This window comes from Hermetia illucens, chromosome 6 (assembly GCF_905115235.1).
Source record: "Hermetia illucens chromosome 6, iHerIll2.2.curated.20191125, whole genome shotgun sequence".
NCBI lineage: Eukaryota > Metazoa > Arthropoda > Insecta > Diptera > Stratiomyidae > Hermetia > Hermetia illucens.
In genome coordinates, this window is record NC_051854.1 from 79,938,125 (window position 1) to 79,955,390 (window position 17,266).

Below are 17,266 nucleotides of genomic sequence, written 5' to 3' on the forward strand. Positions count from 1 at the left end.
GCAGTTTTATGATCTCATAATTCCACAAAGAAATATGATAATTACTGGCGACTAGTCATCATACTAATACTGCAGCATTTTATTTCTCCCCCTTCGCGATTTATGATCGGTGTATCCTTATCTAATATCTATGTAGATTAAGTGCCCTTCGGAGACAATCCTTCTCATCTACTTCTAATTAAGAAGGAGATTATTTACTGAATTCTTTGCTCGCTTTAAGCACACATTACAATTTTAACTCAAAAATATTCTGACAATTGATCTATAAGAACAAATCCGCGCATGGCTAATAAATCCTGCGAATGTGCACCAACAACAAAACACACTTGTCTTTGGCAATTCTACGTCACATAACTGAAGGCTGGCCGACACGTTGAGCTTGTTAAATAGTGGATTTCACTGCATATCATAGCCAACACTTTTGCCTCCTAATCGCATAAAGAGATATCAAGCCCGTTCATTGACTCTTCGAGATTGCTTCAGGTGCAAACATATCAATGTGTCAAATGTTGATGAAAGCTTGCCATTTTCAAATGACAATGGCGGTAGTTTTGCGTGTACTACTTCCGCATAGAAGTACAGAAATAATATTAATAATGGTTGGCGTAACAATACATATTGGATCAGGGTCTTAGGAGTGTATCAGAGCACTTCATTCAAGACCGTAATGGTGCACTACAGTACACTGTAGGACAGAATGTGGTCATCATTACGCTCGCCCGAGATTATTACCCTAATATGGAATACGACATCCAGTCACAATAACAAATCCCTTTGCCAACAGTAAGATTTGAACCGCGACCTTCCACTATAACGGCCCAGCGCTCTAACCAGTTGAGCCATCCGGGCGCAGAAAAAAATATTGGCGTTGAAATATCTTTGTCTTATTGATGTGTGACGAAATTATAGTATTTCCAGATTTAAGATAAAATAACATCCGCGACTTTATCTCTGTAATAGTGGCAAATAAGGCCAACCGTCAACTACCAAAGCAACCTACAAAAAGTAGCAAAATCGAGTGCGTCTGGATTCGCACAAAACAATCAAAACGTCAAATTATCTTTTGTTTTCTTAAACACGAATTTTCATGCGACGAAGCCGTCAACTATTTTTGATATTCAAGCTTATGGTTTAGAAGGAAGCCAGTGTGCTTGAATCATTCATCATGTTTTTGGTTTTATGAAAATTGTCTAAATTCGTCGCTTTGTGGTTTACGCCTCATCAGACGGAACTCTGAGTTTTGCTGGAATAATACTTCAGTTTGTTGATAGCCAAGCCAAGTTTGTGAAGAAATATCGCCTTTGCCACATTCATTTTTGGATCTAGAATATGCTGATGATGATCGTTTTCTGCATAAACACTCGTTCACTGGGTTAAATTGCGAAGAATGGCATGTATATCAAAATTGCTTCATGTCTCTGTCGGTATTCATCAAGGAAGCGACCTCTCGCCACTATTCCTTGTCCGTATTATGGGCACTGTCACACAAGTCATCCAACGTCCAGTGCTTTACACTGCCTTACGACGATGATGTTTTCCTAACGTTTCACAAAAAAGCAACTTATCAAAAAGTGGATTGATCACCCGGTCTGAGATTGAATCTGAATAAAACAGAATTTTTGACTGTCAGTGGCAGCGATTTAAAAAAAAAATATTTGTAATAAATGTTATTCGCTAATGGTGAACTACATTATGGAATTGCTTCACACATTAACCCTGGGTGAAGTGGCATTCTTTGTGATTTGCGCATCAACAAACGTCTCAAATCCAAAATTTACCGCAGTATCGTCCTGTCTATTGACCTACATGGTTCTAAATGCTGACCGACAATGAAACACACTGACCGCGCCTCGCGGTAATGTGAACGAAGATGTTGTGGTGTAACACATATGGAGTTTCACCGATTGTGAAAAAATTGCGAGACAGACTTCGTGATATGTACATGTAATTAGCGACGAAAACTCGCTTACCAAAATTGGTCTAAGCATGGAAGTCGAAGAGAAACGGCCAAAAGGACGATGGCTTCATATGCTAGATGATATTTTGATTTCCACGGGTGCGGTGGTCGTGATAATGGAGCGACAGCCTCTCGATCGCGTTACCTCAGGTTCGAATCACGAATTGGGCTTGGATGTTTATGTTCGTATCGTGTTGTCCTGCTGCTGTAGGCTTATCACTTGCACAGCATTAAATGTGATAATAATAAAACTGAAGCACAGTCTCATTGAAAAGTGAGATTGTGTGGATGCCCTATACTCCACAAAGCAGTGAACAGGTGAAATACATGATAAATACGACTCCATCCAGATCAGGCCAAAATGACAGTCGATCAAGATGGGCCGGCTCCACTACTGAACAGGACAATGGCTGAATAAGAAGAAGAAGACACATAGAATTCCGTAAAAAATCAAACAAACATCGTTCATATCCTCCAACCGAGGTAACATAAAACATGTCACTCAATCATGAATAACGAATATCTCCCGCCGCTTATGGCATGCTGACTGTCAATACTGTTATTTTGCTTCTGAGTCATGAACTCATGATTAACATTATTTCAACGGTAGGATCCCTGGGTTTGTTGAGCGTCCATTTGGGGGTCGTCTTTATGCTGTTCCATGAACTGGAAACATAACATCCTCCACACTGTAAGTAGCTTTGTAATTTCTAGAAATTATACATGATCGTTACGCATTTTCTGTACTTTATGTAGGCCCAACCGTTTGCATAGGGTCTGGAAAACAATATAAATATAATTATGGTTTTCCAATGACCTTCAGGTTTTAATTCTTCCCTTAACCCTTACAATCACTACAAAAATTCTCCGCCATCTTGCAAAGAAAATCGCATACCGGCAGCGGAAAATTTTGTTTTCACGACGGCCAGTATGAGTAGCATTTCCTACGAAGTTAATCGGAATGAATCCTAATTCTGCTGGGGCATGTCGATGTGTTGTCATCCGTTTTGTTAAAGATTGCAATTAGTCGTTATTTTCTCGCTTCTTCGTCAAACTATCCTATTTGTATATTCTACTTTTCTTAGTGAGAATTCATTCTTCATTTCAAAGTTTTACGAGGATCCGCCGAATGGTCTTTTGGGAGGTCTTAATGATTTGTTAATTTCCTCCCGAATCCTTTGTTCATTTTCTCGTTTTGGCATTTTGAAGGGACGTTTGTACATTGTACCTCTCCTTCTCGCCAATACACCATGGACACCGACACAACCTTTTTTCGCTCTTACTTCAATTTCAAAGCGATTGTGCTCGGTTTCTTTATCATTTCACTTGTTGCTACGCAAGTAATTCACCTACAGCAGTGGGGGAAGCACAATTAGACCCCACCTCGAGCCGCGAAAATCATGAATGGTTAACCCGCTTCGACCATCACAGCTCTTTGTATACTTACACATAATTACGCTTCAAAAAAACTTCTCCTTTGTTATCATAGGACGTCAATGTCTAAATTGGATTCGACTCGGGATTCCTTTGAAAAATTCCCAACTTGAATCTATTTGACGAGATCGTCAGCTCTTTGCTATATTCCTTCATACCAAATAAGTTTATATTGTTGACTCTAACTTCCTGGATTCGACTCGGGATTCCTTTGAAAAATTCCCAACTTGAATCTATTTGACGAGATCGTCAGCTCTTTGCTATATTCCTTCATACCAAATAAGTTTATATTGTTGACTCTAACTTCCTATTTTTTTCATCCTTTCAAAATTATGGCGGGCACTGTATCATTAAAAAATGTTAATTCTAAAATTATATCAAAAGCAAAATTTAAATTTAACAAATTTTTTCCTTGATTTCTAGTCGTTTACAACAACATGTGGATACATGTTATCAATCATATTCCAAAAAATCATCACTGTCCCGAATGCGGTAAAGGTTTCATTGCCCGCTCATATGTACGATCTCACATGAATAACGTACATCATCACTTGAAGCTCGCCACCCCAACAAAGCAGCGTGTACAATGTCCAGAATGCACCAAGTCATACGATAGAAAATCTGATTTACATAAACACATGCTCGAACATACAAACTCCTATGCACGTTGCGATTGTAGTCATCCCGGTGAGCATAAATCGGAGGATACAGAAGCGGAACCTGAAGAGAAAAAACCATTCACTGCACAACAAAAATCCACATTTCAATGTAGCGTATGTAGTCGGGAGTTCCCAACTCAATTAGCTCTGGACACACATTTTGCAACAAAACACAGTGAGGATAAGAACTTCAGATGTACATTGTGTTCGTCAACTTTCCGACTGAAAGGATATTTATCCAAGCATGTCAAGAATGTACATAAGAAGAAGAACGTGAATGATTTCATGGAGATTTTGGGTAAATCTTGAAATACATTTAGCATAAATTTATTGTATATTTGTTTTTAAGTTGATTCTTTTTATGATTTTCGTCTCTGTTTAATGTGTAAGAGTAATAAATTTAATGTAAAAGTATTATCGGCATATTTTTCTCTATTTGCTCTACGGAATATAATGGATCAAGCATTAGTACTGGTCCCTCTATATCCGTATATAGTTGCTATTTATCCGTTGGTGGAGTATAGCTGGTCATCCCCACCTGCACGCCATCGCTCGCGGTTACTTGAAATTCCTTTCAGCTCCCCCAAGACTTCCCGAGACGTCCGCACTCATCCTCTATTGTTTTGCGTCAAGTGCTCTTGGAACGACCCACTCGTCGGCCATCCTGAAAGAGGGGATTCTGCTGCATGGCAAAGCCAGCTATGCAATTGTCGCCCCTCCTTAATGTGTGAACTATCCCAAGCCACTTCCGATGACATTGCGTAATTGTGCCATGTCTGCCTCTTCATGTGTAATAGTATCAAGCCAGTGTACTCCGAAGATACGTTGCAGGCTTGAAACCTTCAAGTGTCAAAGGAGGCACTTTACATGTACTACTAACATATAGCAACACAGATAAAACATTAAGTTAGTGTTAACTTGACCTAGCATTTCCAGTTTTTAAACAAGGCAAGCGGGAACCAGCCTGCTCTGTGTCGATCAAGCTTTCGAGATGTTCTTTGACGCGTTCCAGAAGTATTTTAGCTATTATCTTTGTAACGGCAGGCAGCACGCAGATACCCCTCCAATTGTCACACTCAAAACGGGTCCCCTTCACTAAATAACTCTGAGGAGAGACCGTCAAGCCCAGTGGCTTTCCCTTTGAGGACATTGATAGCCGAAATGATTTTTCTTCTGCTTGGTGGAACAGTCAGTTTCCGCGTGTGATGGTAACTAGCCATTTCATCCATAAGAGGAAGAGCCTAACCGAATGTGATACAGTTAAAAACCGTAGTGAAGTGTTCTTTCCACCTCTTCAGCTGCTCGTCATCGTGCATGACAAGTCGACCATTGATGTCCTTTACAGATCCATCGAAGTATTTACGACCACATACAAGCTTTCGTAATGCAGTATACACTTGTGAAATCAGTGCATTATGCGCCGTCTTCCGCTTCCCTGACCTATGCAGCAGCAAAACACACATTACGCTGAACTTTTCGGGATTTCGTTGGGTATCGGAGTTCGAGCGCGTCATTATTCGCAGCCGTCAATACGGCATCCAACTCCTTCAGCTCATCAATCCGCTTCCACGATTCCGCAGTGAGCCAGATTTTAGAGTGTGCGAAATAATTATACCAAACAATGATCATTTTTTTGTTTTTTTAATTGATTAATCCGTTCGTAATTGTTAAAAAGTGAATACCACTGAAAAATGAGCTCGTTCAACTTAAAAATGAATATCGGTATTTAGGTGCCCGGATAGCTGAGTGGTTAGAACACAAGGAAGGTCGCGGTTCAAATCTCACTACTGGCAGTGGGATTTGTATCGTGATTTGACGTCGGATCCCAGTCGACTCAGCTGTGAATGAGTACCTGAGTCAAATCAGGGTAATGCTGACCACATTGCCTCCTACAATGTATGTTACGGTCTTGAATGAAGTGCTCTAACACACTTCAAGACACTCATTCAATATGGATTGTTGCGCCAACGATTTTTATTACCGGTATTTAGAAATATGCGATTGTATATGATATGATATGATTTCCATGCCAGTCAGATATTCTACCTTCCTAAATAATCCGATTAAAGAATTCACTGAGCCACAGTGTTACGTCCCAACTCTTCGCTTTCCATAGCTCAGATGCAATGTCGTCAGGTCCTATGGCTTTCCCCGATTTTATTCGTTTTATTGCCTCCTCAACTTCAGTTGCGCTGACAGCCAGTCCTAGGGGTTTTACGTGAGCACCTGTCATGGAGAGTTAATCTCACTGTCTTCTTAAGACACGAATGGTAAGGTTTCTTGACCAATTGCCACTTCAGATGAATCCCCGTGCAGACTCGGGTCTGATCGCCCTAATTAGGCTTTTGGAGCATTCGCCTACTGCATCATGGCAAGCCAATGCAATACAGCTTCTCCCGGTGCCACCACTATGGAGGTTCTCCTCGGCCACTTGGTTTTGGTTCAGCCGACAGAGTTGCCGCCCCGTCTTCCTCACCACCACCTCTGAACACCAGTTGCGCTGACAGGTGGAACTGCTCCAAATGTCGGCAATGATTGTGGAAATGGAGGATGAGCAAATTCTTCCGTTGAAATCTGCTCGAAGTATTTTCGCCATCTATCCGTCGCAGTTCGGCGGTTGGTAAGCAAAGCACCGTTCTTGTCATTAACGCAACAAATGTGTTCGATATCTCGTGTGCGTTCGTTTCGGCTTTTGGCAAGTCGATACAGATCTCTCTCGCCATTCTGAGTGTCCAGTTTATCGTAAACATTTTTGTAATGGGCTGCTCGGGTGACAGCGATTGCTTTCTTTGCTTTCTGGTTGGCATTCTTATTAATTTTCCAATTGGCAAGCATTTTATCGTCGAAAAACTTGTAGTAGAGGCATTTATTTTCATTGACTTTCATTTCAACATCGTCCTTCCAAAGGCAAGTATCTCGGTTGATGTACCCCTTACCTAGCTTGGTGACCCCGAGGATTGCAAAGGCCGCTTTGTGGATTGTGTCTTTCATTTGTTTCCACGATTCTTCCACATTCGTAATGGTTGGTAATCGCATAAGTGAAATGTTTTCTTCTTTCCTCTCACGAAATCGCCACCATTGAATGCCCGGCGGGCCAGTACGTTCCTCCTCCTGTTTTATCGATGGCTTGATTCGCAGGACGGCAATCAATGGCCGATGTTGAAGTGCGGTGGTCTCATAAGGAACGGCTTTGCAATCAGTGACGGTGATAAAATGTCCGCGTCTTATGAGAATATAGTCGATTTGCGTTTTACTGTTCCCACTATAAAATGTAGGAAGATGAGACAATCGTTTGATGAACCATGTATTCATAAGTGCAAGGTCATGGGTGTTCGCAAAATCGATTATACGCTTTCCACCCTCATTACGCGCTAAAAGCCCCTTTCCCCTCTGGAACCTATTACCGTCTGCCTTTTCACCCACATGACCATTAAGGTCGCCGGCAATGATAATATAGTGATCGGCAGGCACGTTGCAGATCTTTACATCGAAAAGTTGAGAGAAGGCATCTTACTCGGCATCAGGTCGACCTGTTTGATGATCAGCTGATGTAATGGTGAGCTTTATCAGCCGGTCATCAAATCGGTCGACTTCTTTAATGATATCACGGAAACCCTCTGAGGTAGCAATGTCAACACCGTTGTTGAGTGTGTGGACTACCAAAATAGAGAAATAGCCATTTTTACCGCGTTCAGGTTCATGATCGCAGCTTCGGCATCAGACCATCGGGTTTCTTGCAGAGCGCAGATAACAATGTACCTTTTCCAAAGAGCTCTTGCGAGTTCCTCGGTTTTTCCAGTTAGGGTGCCAGTATTTATATTTAGCGTGCAGACAGGTATTTGTTTTGCTCGGACTTGCTTACTTACGTCCTGACGCCGTCCATGCGTCAAGAACCCTTGCAGTTTCTTGACACGACCGGGGCCAGTCCTTCCGCGTCACCTGAGGTGGACGCCCTAGCATCTTATGATTTATGTAGGACGTCCCCGAGGTTACCAACAAGAGAGACAATATCGATGTTAAAGCACCCTACAACTTAGTGCCTTCAGCAACTGTTCGATTTCCTTTTCCCTCTCTCCTCTCCTTCTGAGGATCCTACACAGTAAGCAGAGCTATTCCGACTCTTCTTATTAGATATGTACCCAGATAAATAAATCACAAAATATTTAAGAACATGTTCAATGAAGATTTCATACACAACCTTGAATCAAAAAGTTGTTTTAAAAAAGACATTTTAACAAAGAGTGTTAATTAAACTGGATAGTGGAAGTATTCAACTGCTGTGCTCTGCTTACTCAAATTGCATATATAAAGTGGCCCTAAAAAAATCGTCCATACTTTTAACGTCCCTCATTCAACGGAAATGCTTACGAAAATGTTTCGCAACATTCAAACTCGGCAGCATGTTGCTCGGACCAATGTCTTGTTAAACGACACTAGAGCCATCGACGGATGTTTACAAAAAGCTTGCCCCTTCCGAATTGTCAAACCATAAAGGAGATCAATTGACAGGTGAAAAAGGATATCGGGGGTTGTCATGGGATTTATTCCTAAGTTTTCCAATTCGCTTATTTATTAAGTGAGACGGGCTAAAATCAGTGGAAATGCCGTTCAAAGAAAAGTGTCGATGTTGCCTTAACTGCAAAGGACCGATGTTGTCCTTTTATTACGAAGATACGGAGGTGATTGCGGCTGGGCAGATGACCATTGTGGATTTGTTGAAAATGTTTACGCAAATTTCGGTAAGCACGCTATGGCGTTAATTATTTAAAGTGTTTCGCAGAGTGAGAAAAGGGAGATCCTGATATTTACGAAAACCTTTAACTAGCCTGTAACCTGGTGGTTTTCGAATTATGTTCTCCGCCAATGAGGCACAGAAACCATCAAAATGGTTGAAATTGATTTTGCACAAGATGTCATAAGCTAGAACTTAGGAAGGAGCCTCAACTCGTAGAAAATGGTAAACAGATGATTGAGTTTATTATGGGAAGTGTTTATATGCTATTGAAACTCAGGAATCGTCCTGAATTGGGCTACAGTCCAGACGGGAGAAGGAGTTTACGTTCATTCAAGATATATTTGTAGATGTATGTATGCATACATTGTAAGAAACTGCTCGCGTTTTAAAGCTAGGTATTTCTACATAATATACAATATCTACATATTGAAACGCTTAATATTATCCTATCAAACATATATTTGTCCTTGTGAGCTTGGAGATAGTTGTTGGTGATTTTGTTTGTTCTGGCAGGTCCCGGCAAGCTAACGATGCAATGCTTTGTCACATTGATCCGACTTAGATGACCCCTAACAGGAACGGAGTGGCAAGCTGTTGCCTATGATGCCAATGTTTTCGATAAACTATAATGCAATTGGTAGAAATGTTGATATTAAAAATGCAAGACAAGGAAATCGTTTGGATCCTTTTTATTTTACAGCCACAAAGAAAAATGAAAAAAACGCGAGTTGTCCGACTGTAGTGTGTGATTATAGGAGTAAAAGCTGAGATAGCAAGCTAAATCTAATGTAAGGCCGCTCCGAGGAGCCCAATTAGCGCTGGGGTGCTTGATGCTACAAACTCCTAAGACCGTGACTGTTGTTATGGGAGCAGGGAGGCAAAGTCCAGCCTGCTCGGATTTTCAGAGCCAGCCCCTAGCATTCACGAGGGAAAGCTCTCCCACCCTGCAGGTAGAAATCTCTCTGAGGTCCCCAAGGAATGGTTTACCCAGTGTCCGTAGCCTGACTCTAGCCAGAGCTGGGCAATCGCAGAGAAAGTGCATGAGGGTTTCCCTTCCTTCTCCGCAGCTTCGGCAATGCGAGTTGTAGGGTATGCCGAGCCTAGCGGCATGGTCCCCTATGGGCTAGTGCCCCGTGCAGACCGCCGTAATCTTGAATGCATTTGCACGCATCTGGGACAGGAGCTCTCGTGATCGGGCTATGTTATAAGCGGGCCAAATTCTCCTTGACTTAGCACACCTCGTAAGCTTTCGCCATCTTAGGTCCGCGTTTGCTAGGTAGTGCGAGTAGACTCGGCCCCTGACAGCCGCCAGCGGAACACCGACTGTATTCGCCAAAGGACTGCCAAGAGCAGAGCCTTGCCTGGCCAATCCATCAGCCCCCTCATTTCCCTCTATGTTCCTATGCCCGGGAACCCAAAGGAGGGTGATCTTGAGCATGCCACCCAGACGGTTCAGCGCGTCTCTGCACTGGCCCACCAACTGGGAAGATGTCGTCGCTGAGTACAAGGCCTTGATGGCCGCTTGGCTGTCGGTCAGAATGGCTATGTTACGCTTGGGGCTCGAATCACGCTCCAACCATCGACAGACTTCCAATATCACCAGTACTTCCGCCTGAAATACACTGGCGAAACCTGGGAGACCATACGACTTGGATACACCGGGTGTATTCGAGAAAACCCCCGTACCGACTCCATAAGCCATCTTTGATCCGTCCGTAAAGAATACTGTATCATAGTCTTGCAACACGCCGCCGGTCTTCCACTTTGCCCTGATTGGAAGATCCACAGCAAAGTTTCTCGTAAAGTTCAGCTTGCGTGTGGCATAGTCCGTGGGGGATGCCCAGATTTCCCGACGTATTTCAACTAGGATGTTGCTGTGGCCGTAGGACTTCGCTGCCCAGCATCCGGACTCACGTAGTCTGACGGCACTGCACGCTGCAACATATTTAATGTGGAGGTCTAGGGGGAGGATATGCAGGAGTACATTGAGAGCATCTGCCTGGCAGCACTGCAGAGCCCCAGTAGCACCTGCACACGCGGTTCTTTGAATCCTATTAAGCTTCGTTCTATTGTATTTTTTCTACAAAGCCTGCCACCATACAATAGAGCCGTACGTTAGGATCGGAGCACTACAGCGGTGTACATCCAGAGAACCATCCTCGGCCTGAGACCCCATTTCTTTGCAAAGGTTCTCTTGCAGGCATAGACGGCTATAAAGGCCTTCTTAACCCTCAGTTCTATGTTTATTGGAGGAAAGAACCAATCTTTTAGATTTTTAGTGTCCGGTGGCTCAAGTGGTTAGAGCGCTGGGTTGTCGTAGCGGAAGGTCGCGGCTCAAATCTCACTGGTGGCAGAGGGATTTATCTTGATTGGATGTCAGATATCAGTCGACTCAGCTGTACTCATTCACAGTCATGGTAATAATCTCGGACGTGCGCAATGCTGACCACATTGCCTCCTACAGTGTAATGTAGTGTACCGTTATGGTCTTGAAACACACTTCAAGGCTCTGATCCAACATGGATTGTTGCGCCAACGAGTATTATTATTAAAGAACCAATCATGTGTTCATTCAGCCGTGGTAGGTGGAATTCAGGTATCCTTTTCTTAGTGGTGAATAGCATCAGTTCCGTTTTGGTTGAGTTTGTGTCGAGTTCCATGATGTCGCTCATAATGGACTTAAACATCCCTGACACTAATATCATTAAGTTGTCGGCATACGCCACTACCTTCACTCCGCTTTTGTCCAATATTCGTAAAATTTCGTCAATCACTATTAACCAGAGCCCCGGAAAGATAGCGCCACCCTGGGGCGTGCCTCTGTTTACAGCTCTGGTCAAGTGGTTGTCTCCCAGATCCGACTGGATTATCCTGGTACTTAGCATGGGCATAATCTAATATGTAAGATACCCCTTCAATCCAATATTGATCAAGGCTCCCTTGATGGCGTTGGTACTAAGGTTATTTAAAGCTCCCTCTATATCCTCCTCCATCTTGTCTACACCACACCTATCATAGATCAGCGAGGGAGCCACACCGATCTTCGCCAGGAAGGCTTTACAAAAGGAAAAGCAGACAATTTTGGTTAGGGTCTTGTCGTCATCCGTCTTGAGTGGCATGTTCTGAAACCAGAGCTTGACGGGGATGTTAGGGAAGATATGAGAGAAAAATTTAACTTTGTCTAAGGAAGTAATTTTGGAAGCCTCCCTCTGTTCAGAAAGGATGTTGTTATGTGTTAACTGCCAGACATAAGAAAAAGTATATGGAGGAGGAGTCTGGGGTACTGGCCTTTCTATGCCCAAGAACCCAGAGTGTGAGCATTTTTTCCAGACAAGCTTTACTTCTTTGATCATGGGCCCGTGCAGCCTAATAATTGACTGGGGTTTTGTTAATGAGGACTTTAAAGGCCTGAAGAGAGTAAGTAATGTGGGATTTTCCTTAGCTTGGCCCTACCTGATAGTTCGATTGCTTGAACACTGGCTAGGAGCTCATCCGAGAGAACAGAGGTTGTTGCTGTCCTGAGTATAGCGCAGAGTTGTTGTGCCTTTGAAAATACCGCCAGGATCGTACAAGAACTTTCCATTTTTGAGCTTCGCTCTGAAGAGGGAATCGTCATCCTCATAGGAGTTTAATATGGAGACGTTCTTGAAAGGGATGGGGTTACGTCTGCACATTGTCCCTGATGACGCGTGGCAAAGTTTATGACCCTGGTCGCCTTCTTAGCCTTGTCCGAGATGTCTTCAATGTGCCCCTTGACTGTGAGAGAGGCAGTGATGATTCTTAGTGATTGACCTTTTATGCTTAAGATAGACGTTATTGATGTTGAGCCTGAACACATCGAGCCGAGAACGATCAAAAGCAATCGTACTGACTTCTCTAAGTTGACAGGAAGTTACGCTGATTTATGGAGAAATCCACCTGTAGTCGAAAGGTGTTTTCTGGTTCCTTCCGGGAGTCATCAGAGCAAAATTTCCACTTTGCTGAACCATTTGGTGTGCAGGAAGGTTATGTAAACGTTGAAGATTAGTGGGCTAAGACCACACTTTTAGTGAATGCCATTGTTCATCAGGACATGATGGAGGGGAGAGGATTTGAGGAAAAACAGCTCCACGCTCTCGTATGCTTTACTGATGTCCACAGATAAGCTAACATAAGCAAGTGATTGAGGAGTATAAGCAAGTGAGTGGGAGGTGGAACTGTGTCTCTTGTACACAAAGCTTTTCTCTAGGAGCAGCCGGATATCCTCAAGAACTAGGACGAGCCTGTATTTATCCATGGCATCTGTTAATTTAGAGAAAATATTGAGGAGGGAAATCAACCTAAAATTGTTGAGACCCTTTTGAGATTTGCCCTTCTTAGGGATTGGGATTAGTTTCACCTCACGCCAATCATCTGGTGTATCATAATTTAACGCTTCTAGAAGAACTTCTCGTGCCGATTGGCGCAGAGCCCTTTTTGTGTCTATCGAAAGCCTCTTAGAGCTCTTGCAGGGGTATTGGCGAATACGTGGGTCGGCAACATCTTCAAAAAAGATAGAAAGAGTGCTGGGTGAGCAGGATGAGATTCTTTCTGATTACCCAAGGGAAATTGTAGGGTCAATGAAGGACTTGTTATGTAAATCCACTACCAATCCAAAGTAGCATAGGATATCAGCGCCAAGATAGGAATGCTGACATCCGCTATAATGACGCACCAAAAAAAAACGGTCGTCGAAAGTCGTAGACTCATGTCTACCTGCCTGTAGTCATACAAACATAATTTTCTGCTGCGTTTGTGATGTTAATTTATGATTTCATGACGCGGAAGGAACTGAGACTCCAGCGCCTTTATCGACAAGGTAGTGGAGCCAACTGAAGGAGTCGTAAATTGTAAAGCGACATGGTGCTGCATTTCAGGTAGCCGTCGCCGCAGCTCCTGGCAAGTCTAATTTTTTGAGTAAGTGTATGGAGTGGTACATTTTGTTGTCTTTTCCGCAAACCATCGGTGGTATCAGCGCGCTTCGGCACTTGACAACCTACTATTTGCTGGCCCTTTTTGAAAGGGGATCTAGATCGTTTGTCGTGTGTACCCCGTGGATTTGGAGGCGGCCAAATTGTCCAAAAACTCCGAATCGGCACACCCCAGAATGGCCTATGCGCTCCCCGAAAGTCTTTGCAATCACAAAGACTGTAACAGTTCGGTGCCGACTTTATCATCATCCAGCTACTTTGCGATGACTATCAACACCAATCCGACACTGGGCTTATATCTGTTACCACTAGGTTTCCCAGAATACGAAAGCACAGTGGCACAGGAAGGAAAGAGGTTCACTCTACAGTCCCACTATCTGTTTTTCTATGGCGACCTACTCGTTGACCACAACGACAACGTCTACCGGCACTTGGTTGCTTCGACGCAGTCACTTCAGAGCAGCCCGATAATACGGCGAAGGCAGGTGTTAACAAAGGCTTAGAGCCTTCAAGTAGCAGTCGCAGATTGCATTCTGCAGTTACTACACGTGATATTCTGCACTTTCATATGTCGTTCTGATAATAACTATTGGTGGTAGTAAAAGAGCTCCTTTCGCTTCCTTAGGTGCTCATCGTGAATGAGAGGCTGACTGCTGATGTCGCTGATCGGACCTTCTAATGCGAATTTATAGCAATCTGCAAGTTCTTTCTTGATGCGGTATACGGTTCTAAAATCATTGTCATTTTCGGCAGCTTCTGCTTTCCCGAGCAGCGCAATAAAAAATTTACTTTGATTGGTTTAGTTGGGCGTACAATACGCCGAAGTAGCCGAGATCTGTCATGAAATTCGTGCTCGCCCGTCACCACTCGCAATGATCAAAGATTCCTTACATTCATATATCATACATATCCCAGCCACCCGCTTTCGGCACGTAGCCGAGTAGTGCCCGAAAAAAACATTTGTAATGTTCATCAATATTCATAGGCCAACTATTCAAAGCATCTGCCGCTTGATCAACAAGGTAGCCTCCGATTGTCGAATAATACCGAATCATATATATAGTGTTGCGCTTGGATGGTCGAAGCTCTCCAACCCTGAAAGAAGCAACGGATGCTACCCGCAAGCAACCATCAGATGATAAGCTTAAACAAGTCTAATTAGCAAAAAAGATAGGATCTTGCGTTTCTATCATATTTTATAGATTTTAGTGGGCTTTTCATCCTCTATGTACTCCAATAACCACTGAATCAAAAACTTTTTATCATCTTCTTTACAGATTGCAAGAAATGATGGCTTTCCAGAGAAAATTTGCACAGGTTGCCTCGACGCAATTTTGCGAATCTACACATTCAAATTGAATTGTGAAAGTTCCAGTGATACCATGAAGCAAATACAAAGCAGTTTCAACAAATCCGAAAATGTGGATGACTTCTGTCGGACATGCGTACAAAGTGGACACAAGATGTATCCCCTGAAAGATGGCAACCTTCAACTGTTAAAAGCCTTCACCAGGAAACCGGTAAGAAATTATCAGGCATAAAAATTTGAGTTCATTCGCTTTGAAATATAATCTTCCTCAGATACCCTACTCCGAAGGTATGTCTTGGAAAATCTGCAGTAATTGCTTGGATGCTTTGAAAATCGCTTGCGAATTCAAATACAAATGTGAAAATAGTCAAGTAGAGCTCCTAGAACAACTGAGCGATGTTCGAAGGAACAGTATGTCATTTCCTCCCAAGAAATTCAAAGATGAGATCAATGAAGAACTTAGTGAGGCCGACATAAAAAAACAATGTCAGGATATTAAAATCAAAACGATCTCAAGTGGATCTCAAATAGGCGAAATAATTGAAATTGATGACGATGAGGACACCGAGAAAAATGACGATAATTTCGAGAACCATAACTGCAATGAAAACGAAGACTCTGTTCCGAACGAGGAAAGTGAACCGAAAGAAAGGTCCCTCCCTGTGAGAAAGGGTTTCATTAACGTCGAAGATATTGTAGAAGCAGAAATAAATCCGGAAGCTTTTGGAGAAATGTTCGAAATCAACGATATGTTGGAAACGCAGATAAAAGTCGGGAATAACGATAGCGAAGTGATTGAAATTGAAGACAGCGATGCCGAATCCGAATCAAATTATCTTAACGGGGAGCCTGAATGCTATCTCAGCGAGCATTCCGTTGATTATCAGAGATTTACTAATCGAGTTGTACATGACAATAGTTATCAGTGTCCAGCTTGCTACCAACTATTTCATCCACAACACTTTTATTATCACTTCTTGGCGATGCACATCGAGGGCAATCTCTGCAAATTATGCAACCAAGGTATGTTTTTCACCCCACACATGCCACATGAACGGATTTATTAGATTCAAGTATCTTCCTCCTGTTTTTCTGTATTTAATTTTGGTTATTTTTTTCAACAGAATTCCAAGGCTCGGAAAGACAACACGTATCATTCCATCAACCCCTCCTATATTCCTGTTCAGAATGTGATATGTGTTTCGACACACAGCTAGAGTTGGCTCGACATTTAAAGAACGACCATCAACGAGAACCGGCGTTCAAATGTAAAGGATGCGGTGAAATGTTTTCCAAACGGGTCCACAGAGACACGCATGAGGTGCTTCACGAAAAGGGACTGCTACCAATCGATGCTCCGAAACAAGACAACACAGATGGTCGTCGCTGTCCGATTTGCTTTAAAATCTTCAAACGTCGTAACTACACCCTCTCCCACATGATGATCCACACCGGTTTGAAACTATATAAATGTGAACTGTGTCAGCGCGAATTTCCACGAAAGAGTTCATTACGCTTGCATTTCATTCAGATTCACACCGATCTCCGGCCGTACAAGTGCAAGTCATGTCCTATGTCCTTCAAACGTCGAGATGCTCTTGTAAATCATACGAAACGATTCCATGGAAAATTCGGACCCCCACGTACATTCCATCCTGGTCTAAGACCGTATCAATGTAACGTTTGTAATAAGTCCTATGTAACGCCAGAGTATTTGAAAGCGCATAAAAAGACGCATACTTCGGTTCGCGCGTACGCTTGTGAATTATGTCCAGCAAAGTTCCGAACGGGGTCAATGCTACGTAAGCATGTAGTAGTTCATAGCCCGGACCGACCCTTTGTCTGCGCATTTTGCCCAGCTACATTCAAATTAAAGGGGCACTTGTCGTCGCATCTGTTCTACGTTCATGATCGGAAGAGTAATAATGATATCGGATGCTCGTAATTTGGCAGTATTAGTCGTGAGTGTGTTTAGATATATGTACTATAAGACAGAAAGTAGGAACTCTTAAGTTTTTTTCTAAGTGAACTAATTTATTGATATTTATTTACTTTCTTGTAATATTTCAAAAATACAAATACAAGTACCCAGTGAAACAACGTGCCTTTTATTAAACGTTTACTTGCATTCATAAAATCAACATTCAACAATTTAACGATGTCGTTAATCCACCTTTTATATCCAGATGCCTTCGAATTTCCCACTATTCGACACTTCCTCTT

At 42.7% G+C, this 17,266-nt stretch overlaps 2 protein-coding genes across 2 annotated transcripts in view; both read left to right on the forward strand.

The window, feature by feature from the left end:
• Positions 1 to 4,464, forward strand: part of LOC119659556 (GATOR complex protein WDR24-like) — a 29,103-nt gene extending 24,639 nt beyond the window's left edge. The window contains exon 4 of the mRNA XM_038067705.1: positions 3,815 to 4,464. Within this exon, the coding sequence (XP_037923633.1) occupies positions 3,815 to 4,359 (545 nt within the window). The 3' untranslated portion in view covers positions 4,360 to 4,464. The remainder of the gene's footprint in view (positions 1 to 3,814) is intronic.
• A 4,046-nt stretch (positions 4,465 to 8,510) lies between these two features.
• LOC119659482 (zinc finger protein 724-like) lies at positions 8,511 to 17,126 on the forward strand. Its single transcript, XM_038067594.1, has 4 exons — positions 8,511 to 8,789; positions 15,012 to 15,254; positions 15,316 to 16,066; positions 16,168 to 17,126. Exons 1-4 carry the CDS (start codon positions 8,652 to 8,654, stop codon positions 16,986 to 16,988), a joined length of 1,953 nt encoding a protein of 650 aa, XP_037923522.1. The 5' UTR covers positions 8,511 to 8,651; the 3' UTR covers positions 16,989 to 17,126.
• Positions 17,127 to 17,266: the final 140 nt, after the last annotated feature.

Bases quoted from the DNA above. Each gene is read 5' to 3' on its own strand.
- LOC119659482 (XM_038067594.1), top strand. From the start codon at position 8,652: ATGCCGTTCAAAGAAAAGTGTCGATGTTGCCTTAACTGCAAAGGACCG. The intron at 8,790-15,011 runs GTAAGCACGCTA...TCTTCTTTACAG, and splicing joins AAATGTTTACGCAAATTTCG to ATTGCAAGAAATGATGGCTT. The intron at 16,067-16,167 runs GTATGTTTTTCA...TTTTTTCAACAG, and splicing joins CTGCAAATTATGCAACCAAG to AATTCCAAGGCTCGGAAAGA.